Genomic DNA, 8,943 nt, shown 5'->3' on the forward strand with positions numbered 1-8,943 from the left:
GGTGAACTAAAGGTATCAACTACGTAAAAGGGGGGTTTTGTAGATAGAGAAGTGCTGTAAGCCATAGATAGGTATGCACAAAGTTGTGTACCGGCTGACTGGGTATTGTGGAGTGCATAAATTTGATCTGACGGAAGTCCGTTAGCTCCGTGAGATCACGTGCGCATTGGTACGTAATTGAGCAGATACCTGCGCACTAACCCAAAATCAATTGGGTTAGTGGGGAAGAAGCTTTCGAATGATCACCATCCACTGGATCTAATTCGAATCAGTCAGCGCAAAGCCGAATTCAATTTCTAACCTCATACATACAACGAACAAATTCCCGACGCAGCCTGCAGTCGGGTTTCAGCCAACGCACTTTCAGCCCGCTGTACTGGCGGTTGCCGTCTTATGTCCTCATAAGATAGCACGGCATCCGGGCACTTGACATTTTCCTGATCTTCCGCATTCGCCAAATATTTCGCCTCCTCTGCGACCCCTCCGAGTCAGTCGTAAGCTTCCACTGCCGCCCAGCATGTCAAGCATATTGCGGCGGTCGGCCGGTCTCGCGCGGGTTGCTAGCATTTCGCTCAGTGCTTCCGTGCGCACAAGTATACGAACAACCCGTCTCTTACGCACCTCGCAGTCTGCCTGGGTAACCCAACGTCCTCGTTACTATACCGACAAGAAGCCCGACGATTCCGACACTAGCAACAAAACTAGCCAGAATGGAGCGCCTCCGTCTAAAAACCCCGACTCGAAGCCCGAAATGCAAAGTTCCGACTCGCCGGGTCCAACTAAGGGAGAGGCACCGACAACACCTCTTGAAGGAAAAGATAGTAGGCCACCACTACCAGAGGGCTGGGTGTATCTCACCGACGAGGAGCTGAAAATGCTCGAATGGAACATTCCGGGTCTCAAGACTATTGATAAAAAAATACTCAAGAGTATGAAAAGAACGGGGGTGCCAGCGCAGATACAGGAAATGATCAAGAAAGCAAGAGACGGAACAGTCACACTTTCAGATGTTGGTAGGGCAATGAAGGTTATCAACACCTGGGCTATTCAACTTAAGGAACGCATGGACAGCATGGAAGAGATGGACGACATGGACAACCAAAAGCCTCAGGATACTGCGTCCAAGCGCACTAACTCGAACAGGTCTCGGGAGGACGAGAAAACATCGCGACGGTCGAAACAGGAACAACACGAAAACCAGGAGGGCTCCAAACAGGGCGAAAGGGACTTTAATGGATTTAAGTCGAACAACCCGAATAGACCGCGTCCCCCTCCACCCGACCAAAATAATCCTCTGAAGGGAAACGACTGGATAACAACAATCTTGGCTTCGGCTGTTTGCTTTTGGCTTTATAACGCCTTATTCGAGAGTAATGGCCGGGAGATCACATGGCAAGAGATGAGGAAGAACTTTTTGGAGAAGGGCCTCGTCGAAAAAATGACCATTCAAGGTCACGTAGTCCGCGTCGACCTAAATCGGGATGCGACGCAATCGATATATCCAGATTCGGTCGCGGCTCGCCCTGGTTTTCATTACTACTTCACTATTGCCTCTGCCGACGCCTTCGAAAAGCGTCTAGAAGACGTTCAGAACGAGCTCGGAATCCCTACAAGCGAGAGAATACCCGTGAGCTATGCTGCCGAGAACCCGCTCTTTAACATCGTACTGGCGTTCGGGCCCACGCTAGCGCTTGTCGGCCTGCTCATCTGGGCTTCCCGGCGTGGTCCTGGTGCTGGTGGCGGGTCGAGCGGCATTTTTGGGTTTGGCAAGAGCAAGGCAAAGCGTTTTAGCCACGAGACGGCGATTAAGGTCAAATTCGCAGATGTCGCTGGTATGGACGAAGCTAAGCAAGAGATTATGGAGTTTGTCAGCTTCCTCAAGAAGCCAGAAAAGTTCCAGAAACTTGGCGCAAAGATTCCGCGCGGCGCAATTCTTGCTGGCCCCCCCGGAACAGGTAAGACGTTGCTTGCAAAAGCCACCGCCGGTGAATCAGGTGTACCGTTCTTTTCCGTAAGCGGCTCAGAGTTCGTCGAGATGTTTGTGGGTGTCGGTGCGTCTAGGGTCAGAGATCTTTTCGCCACGGCACGCAAGAATACCCCATGCATCGTCTTCATCGACGAGATTGACGCTATTGGTAGATCTCGTGCAGATGGTCAACGGTTCGGAGGTAACGACGAACGAGAAGCCACACTTAACCAAATCCTCACAGAGATGGATGGCTTCAACACTACCGACCAAGTTGTCGTTCTCGCTGGTACCAACCGAGTCGATATCCTAGACAAAGCCTTGATGCGACCTGGACGTTTTGATCGGCACATTAACATTGATGCCCCGACAATGAAAGGACGGCAAGACATCTTCAAAGTTTATCTTAAGAAGATTGTAACTACGGAGGAAATTGAATATCTAAGTGGCCGACTCGCATCTCTGACCCCAGGCTTCGCCGGTGCGGATATTGCAAATTGTGTAAATGAAGCCGCCCTCATTGGTATGTTTATCCAGCTATGTCTTTGATTCAATGCTGTAAGCTCACGTGTCAAATAGCCGCAAGAAGTAGTGCTTCGTCAGTCACACTGGCGCACTTTGAGCATGCCATTGAGCGTGTCATTGGCGGCCTGGAGCGCAAGTCGCTTGTTTTAGATCCGAAAGAGAAGAGGACCGTAGCCTATCACGAGGCAGGGCACGCTATCTGCGGTTGGTTTTTCAGATATGCCGATCCCTTATTGAAAGTTTCGATCATACCTCGAGCTAGGGCTCTAGGATATGCGCAGTACTTGCCAGGAGACGCGTATCTAATGAGTCAAGAGCAACTTATGGATCGAATGGCCATGACATTAGGAGGTAGAATCTCGGAAGAAATCCACTTCACTACGGTGACTACGGGGGCTAGTGACGATTTTGACAAGGTAACCCGAATGGCTACTTCCATGGTAACGAAATGGGGTATGTCAGACAAGGTCGGCCCGCTACATTTCCGGAACGATGAGAGTAGGGTGTATAAGCCTTTCTCGGAACAGACGGGTCAAACGATCGACGCAGAAGTGAGACGGATTGTTGAGCAGGCGTACAAGAAGTGCAAAGATCTCCTGTTAGAAAAGAAAACGGAAGTGGGAATCATCGCGGAAGAGCTGTTGAAAAAGGAGGTATTGGTTCGAGACGACATGGTTCGATTATTAGGACCTCGACCTTTCGATGATAGAGAGGACTTTGCCAAGTATTTCGGTGGCGAAGCCAGTAAGGCGCCACCGGGGCCGCCCCCACCACCATCATCACCGGAGCTCCCTGATGCTCCGGAACCTCCTTCTAGTCCTGCATTATTTAAGGAAGATAACGGCAACGGCAACGGCGAGATTGGGAGGTAACGGGTCCCTTTTGTATATACGACCTCATATCACGGACGGGAGTTGTCGAGGGCTATTGTCATGATTTATGACGACTCGAAGCTCTCAACTCATTCAATGTATGTTCTATAACTAACGAGAAAGGGGAAAAGCATACAATGATGCCGAGACCTGCACATACTGTACAATACCAGATAAGAGTCTCATAATCGCAAGGCACTGGCGTTTGGACGTTAAAAGAAAAGAAACAAAACCAGAGTTCAGAGTTCAGAGCTCCAACGAACGTGCCGATGACGCACTCCCGTTCCCTCATTTGCCCCCCCGGTTGCGGTTCTCTTGGTTGCTGTGGGGAAACGACCCGGCAAGGGTCGAGGTAGAACTAAACCAAGTAGAGAATAACCGCGGAACCATGGAAAGGTTATCTACATCCTCGATTAGCTAATTGTGCACCTGTAGACTTTTAAGCGGTAGATACACCGCCGGTTTAGGATAAACTATTGGTAGGTATTTTCACAGCAACTCGCGGCGATTCGACACTTCGCGAATGAGCATTGATTTACTCGTTGAGGTTGTTGGTAGTTGGGTATCACCCGACGTGTCTCTTAGATATGGACATTGCCTGAGACTGGACTTGCTTTTCATTTTGGCTAATACTTTATTGGAAATCTTTCTCTTTCCGTAGCTGAGACCCTTGGGCCGGGTAATTCTTTGTTTGGTTCCTAAATAACCTAGCTGAGTCCACATCAGTCAATATTTACAAATAGGTTTCGCTTTTATAGATACGGATGGCAACTTGGCTGTAATAGGATTGTCCCACCCAATTGGAAATCCAGTTATCCCGCGAGCCATGTCTCAGACGGCCGACTCGCTGACCTTCCCGACGGCGATGCACTCCTCCGGGGGCAGTCGCGGCGGCACAGCCGAACCCGGAGGGGCTGGGGCTGGGGCCGGGGCCGGATCGTCGCCGAGCGGGCACATCCGGCGTTGGGTCAACTCCCTGCTGACGTCGCGTAATACTTCTGCTACCCTCGGTCACGGCGGCACGGAACAGCGACGACGTGGCGCTAGCCAGGAGCCCGACGGCTGGTGGAAGATACGCCTCTTCCGCGGCATGGTCAACGACCTGCGACGCCGCGCGCCGTACTACTGGAGCGACTGGCGCGACGCCTGGGATTACCGCGTCGTGCCGTCGACGGTTTATATGTATTTTGCGAAGTACGGGACCCCGTTCACTATTCCTATTCTCCCTTCTCGGCTTACAATTCTTGGGGTTTTACTGTCAAGTTTCCGTCGACGGATTCTTGAGAATTCGTAGACCTTCGTTACACCGGAATAGGAGATGAACTGACTAAACCTTCTAGTATCCTTCCCGCACTCGCCTTTTCGCTCGACATGTTCACCAAGACAAATATGCAGTATGGTGTGAACGAAGTGCTTTTGGCGTCGGTTCTAGGTGCGGTGGTGTTTGCGATACTTGCTTGTCAACCGTTGGTTATTGTGGGAGTTACCGGTCCTATCACGGTGTTCAATTAGTACGTCTTTTTCGTCCTATTATTTATATCAGCATTAAGTATCACATCTAATTGGAAGTATCTAGCACGGTCTACGATATAATGACGCCCACTGGGACGAACTACTTGGCTTTCATGACCTGGATCGGCCTTTGGTCCCTGGTGTTCCATTGGATTCTTGCCGTCACTAATGCCTGCAACTGGCTACGTTACGTGACCCGGTTTCCGTGCGATATTTTCGGCTTCTACGTCGCATTCATCTACTTACAGAAGGGCGTCCAGGTGCTCGAGCGCTTCGGCGACGATTCGCCATTCTACCTATCCGTCATGGTGGCTCTACTCGTTTTCATGATCGCGTATGCTTGCGGCGAGCTGGGAGAGAGTCCGCTCTTCCGACACCCTGTCCGAGTATTTCTTAAAGACTACGGTACACCACTTACAGTCATCTTTTTCACCGGGTTCGTGCACCTTGGCCGTATGAAGACGGTTGAGCTTGAGAGGTTGCCTACGAGTGCGGCTTTCTTCCCTACTGCTGATAGGGGCTGGCTTGTTCATTTTTGGGAAATTGACGTTGGGGATGTATTTATTGCGATACCTTTCGCGGTCTTGCTTACCATTTTATTTTATTTTGATCATAACGGTAAGCTTGGCCGGATTTCCTCCCACTCGGGGTAAATCAACACAGGTCTTAGTTAGGAAGCTCACGAAGTAAATAGTATCATCCCTCATCGCACAAGGAACCGAGTTCCCCCTACGCAAACCCGCAGGCTTCCACTGGGACCTGTTCCTCCTGGGCCTGACAACCGGCGTCGCAGGTCTCCTCGGGCTCCCCTTCCCCAACGGGCTCATCCCGCAAGCGCCCTTCCACACCGAATCGCTCTGCGTCACCAAGGTCGTCGCCGACACCGAGGAGACCAACGGCGAGGCAAAGGGCCACTACGCGCTCAAGCGCACGCACGTCGTCGAGCAGCGCGTCTCGAACCTGGCCCAGGGCCTGCTGACCCTCGGCACCATGACGGGGCCCCTGCTCGTCGTCCTGCACCTCATCCCGCAGGCCGTGCTCGCCGGCCTCTTCTTCATCATGGGATACCAGGCCCTCGAGGGCAACGGCATCACGGCCAAGCTCCTGTTCCTGCTCAGGGACCGCGCGCTCACGCCCGGCGGGCACCCGCTCGCGGCGATCCGCCGCAGAGCAGCCGTCTGGGCGTTTGTGGGAATCGAGATCGCGGCTTTCGGCGCTACGTTCGCTATCACGCAGACCGTGGCCGCCGTCGGGTTCCCCGTCGTCATCCTCGCGCTCATACCCGTGCGCGCGCTGCTGCTGCCGAGGGTGTTTACTCCCCAGGAGCTGGGTATCTTGGACGCGCCGACTGCGAGCCCGTTTACGATGGAGAGCGTGGGTGGCTCGTATGCGGCGGAGGGCGTCCACGGGCACGGACACGGTGCTGGGGAGGGGACGGGGACGGTGACCGAATTCACGGAGAGTGGGAGCGAGGGCGTTGTGGTGGGTCCTACGGGTGCGGGCGCGGAGGCGGTCGGGAGAAGGAAGAGCGAGGAGGTGTTGGCTGAGGAAGGCCGCGGCCGGGTGGTTGAGGACGTCGGGATCGAGATGAGTCGCTTGGGCGTTAGTAGGAGGGGGCAGGCGAGCCGGAGTGTGGCGAGGGATGTGGGTTAGTTGAGTAGGCGAATTGTAGACGTGACGTTACGTGACCTGGGTTGGTATAGAAGGGGTCTTGTTGGTTGGGGTTTGGGATACATAAAAGTTGAGGGAGATTGTGAATACTGCGTTTGATGTGGTTGTACTGAGTCCTCCGCTTTGGGAGATAGGTAGATAACGCGTTTTGATAGACATTATGCCTCGTTTCTTGTACCCAGACAATATTCGCGACGATCGTCTAGGACTGGAAGGTCCTTAGTTCTCGTTCAGAGGTTTCTAGTCCTGCCCCTGATCTCGTTAGTGGGATCATTACGTAGGTAGGTACGTTAGAGGTCTAGTTGGGTTGGTGGTTGGCCCAATACAGGCTCGACCTGTTGGGAGACGTTTGGAGATCCTCGCGCAGTAACACCGTCGCTTTCACATCCACTACTTTCTGCATCGTGACAAGTTGGGTCGGCGGCGTAGTCTGACATAAATTGGAAAAGCGGTAGTCCAGATCCTTCGCAGGCACATGGATCAATACCGAAGATGTTAGGGCTCGCGAAGCGCGTTGGTGGCGTAACACGTTGGGGTTCTGTGAGAAGTCCTGGGAAGGGTTGGAGCGCGATTCGCATTGAAAATTTGAGATGAGGAACGTTGCATATGTGGTGAGAAAGAGTGTACTGATTAAATGGATAGGTATACGTATGGACGATTGTGCCATGTATTAGCTTCGAGGCTCTTGCTCGTTGTCCGTTGTTGAACGTATTGCCCTAACAACTACGTTCGAGGCAGACCTTCCTTTTTCATTATTGCTTATGACTTTGCCTGAGATTGTTATTCATTTGCTTTGTTTTGAATATATACCTAGGTAGATAAGCCATCGAGGCATCGTGAAGTCGTTGTGTAGCTAGATAGGTACCTAACTAGGTAGATTCGATTCGCCTTGATGACGCCTCCTTTTACTTATTGTATGATTCTTTTCGTTTATCGCGCCAAGATATCCTTTCGTCACAATTATTTAGGTATTTCCCGTATAATTTATAACATCGTTCGATAGGACTTTTGGATTATGCTCGGCACCGTGGATTCGTCACTCGCGATTAAGCAGGTAGGTACCTAGCTTTCCAGGGTGTAAGTAGAAGGAAATAGTTGGTCAAATTTCCGACACCTGAAAGATGGAAAACTCCCATAAAATATCCAATGATCTCTTGACTTTAAGTTAAAGAAGGTCACAACAGTAGAAATTTATATGGAGTATCAACCTTAGGCATTATTCTGAATTGCGCCCCTTGACAGCTAACGAGGCGAGAGAAGATTGGGATACGCAAAACAGATCAAAGAAAGGGGTAAGCACGCCACCATAGTGACGACGAATCCACGCAACATAGGAGCCGAATTATCCCTGATAACGTCAAATTAATCGATGTAGAGGTATGAAATTTACACACCGTAGTATTCGACTGTTGAATCTTTTCATAAGTCCGTGAGCCAGGGAAAACACCGTGACTACGATCCACAGGTTTCCATTTAGAATTGCTCTCTAATGAAGCTCGCTGAACTCTGCAACAGTCCTATATTCGAGGGATTCGAGTTTAATAAAGGCTTTCAATTACGAGGGAATGATATGAACACGCTTCCATGCACTCCTGCATCTTGTTTCAAACCTGTTCTACGAAGTGCTCACACTTAAACGATTCGATCGCATGCACCGGTTCGTTTATTCGTCTATCTGTTGGGATTTTCTACATGTGATAGGGCCGTATGCTGCTTTAACCGCGTAGTAAGGGCTGCGCCTTCTAGGGGGCGAGGCCCTCTATTCATATGAATTAGCAATTTGGCTTCATTAAGGGGGATACATGTCTATTCGAGCTAGCAGGTCTCTAATTACTATGAACCAAGATGCGAATTGGTGTTTCGTCTATCAAGGCGATACTTTAACTTCTATTTGATGTGATTATAACTAATGGGCATACAGGTGCTCGCGTCTATTGGGACCAACCCCTTTTGTTGTTGTAAGAGGGAAAGTTGCTGAAAGTAGCCTGAACTTCAACTACATACACTTCATTGTGCCCCCTCCCCTTAGACAACGGCGGCAGTAGGAATGATCGCTACGGCGGGTAAACGCCGCTCTTCTGTCAGGCTCTCATCATTTCCCCTTCTGTTTCCTGGACGGTGACTAGACTATCAAGACCCATTCTACCGTTTCAACTCCGTCGTCTTTCTCTGCGTCTAGGACTTAGCGCTACGTAAAACAAAAAAAAGAACACGACTGCCGTGCTGGCTTCCCCTCGATCTCGATATGAGCCGGTGCACTTAGGGCGGCTAGCGGAGGTAGTAGGGGATGGGTAAGAATTGGGAAGACGGGGCTTGCGAGTAGGAGCGCGGCAGCGGCCCAAGCGAAGCTAGAAAGGGGGCGTTAACGCTGGGTTTCCAGGCAGAGTTCAGTTCCTC

At 51.1% G+C, this 8,943-nt stretch overlaps 2 protein-coding genes across 2 annotated transcripts; both read left to right on the plus strand.

The window, feature by feature from the left end:
• Positions 1 to 517: 517 nt before the first annotated feature.
• Positions 518 to 4,054, plus strand: F4807DRAFT_466389 (ATP-dependent metallopeptidase Hfl; the record flags this gene model as incomplete). Its single annotated transcript, XM_048002379.1, has 2 exons — positions 518 to 2,489; positions 2,546 to 4,054. The coding sequence occupies 2 exons, from the start codon at positions 518 to 520 to the stop codon at positions 3,361 to 3,363; spliced, it is 2,790 nt and encodes a 929-aa protein (XP_047859593.1). The 3' UTR covers positions 3,364 to 4,054.
• On the plus strand, positions 3,777 to 6,686 carry F4807DRAFT_19827 (HCO3 transporter family-domain-containing protein). Its single transcript, XM_047993780.1, has 4 exons — positions 3,777 to 4,557; positions 4,704 to 4,874; positions 4,940 to 5,493; positions 5,570 to 6,686. The coding sequence occupies exons 1-4, from the start codon at positions 4,190 to 4,192 to the stop codon at positions 6,526 to 6,528; spliced, it is 2,052 nt and encodes a 683-aa protein (XP_047859594.1). The 5' UTR covers positions 3,777 to 4,189; the 3' UTR covers positions 6,529 to 6,686.
• The last annotated feature ends 2,257 nt before the right edge of the window (positions 6,687 to 8,943 follow it).

This window comes from Annulohypoxylon truncatum (genome assembly GCF_022578515.1).
Source record: "Annulohypoxylon truncatum strain CBS 140777 unplaced genomic scaffold F4807scaffold_1, whole genome shotgun sequence".
Classification (NCBI taxonomy): domain Eukaryota; kingdom Fungi; phylum Ascomycota; class Sordariomycetes; order Xylariales; family Hypoxylaceae; genus Annulohypoxylon; species Annulohypoxylon truncatum.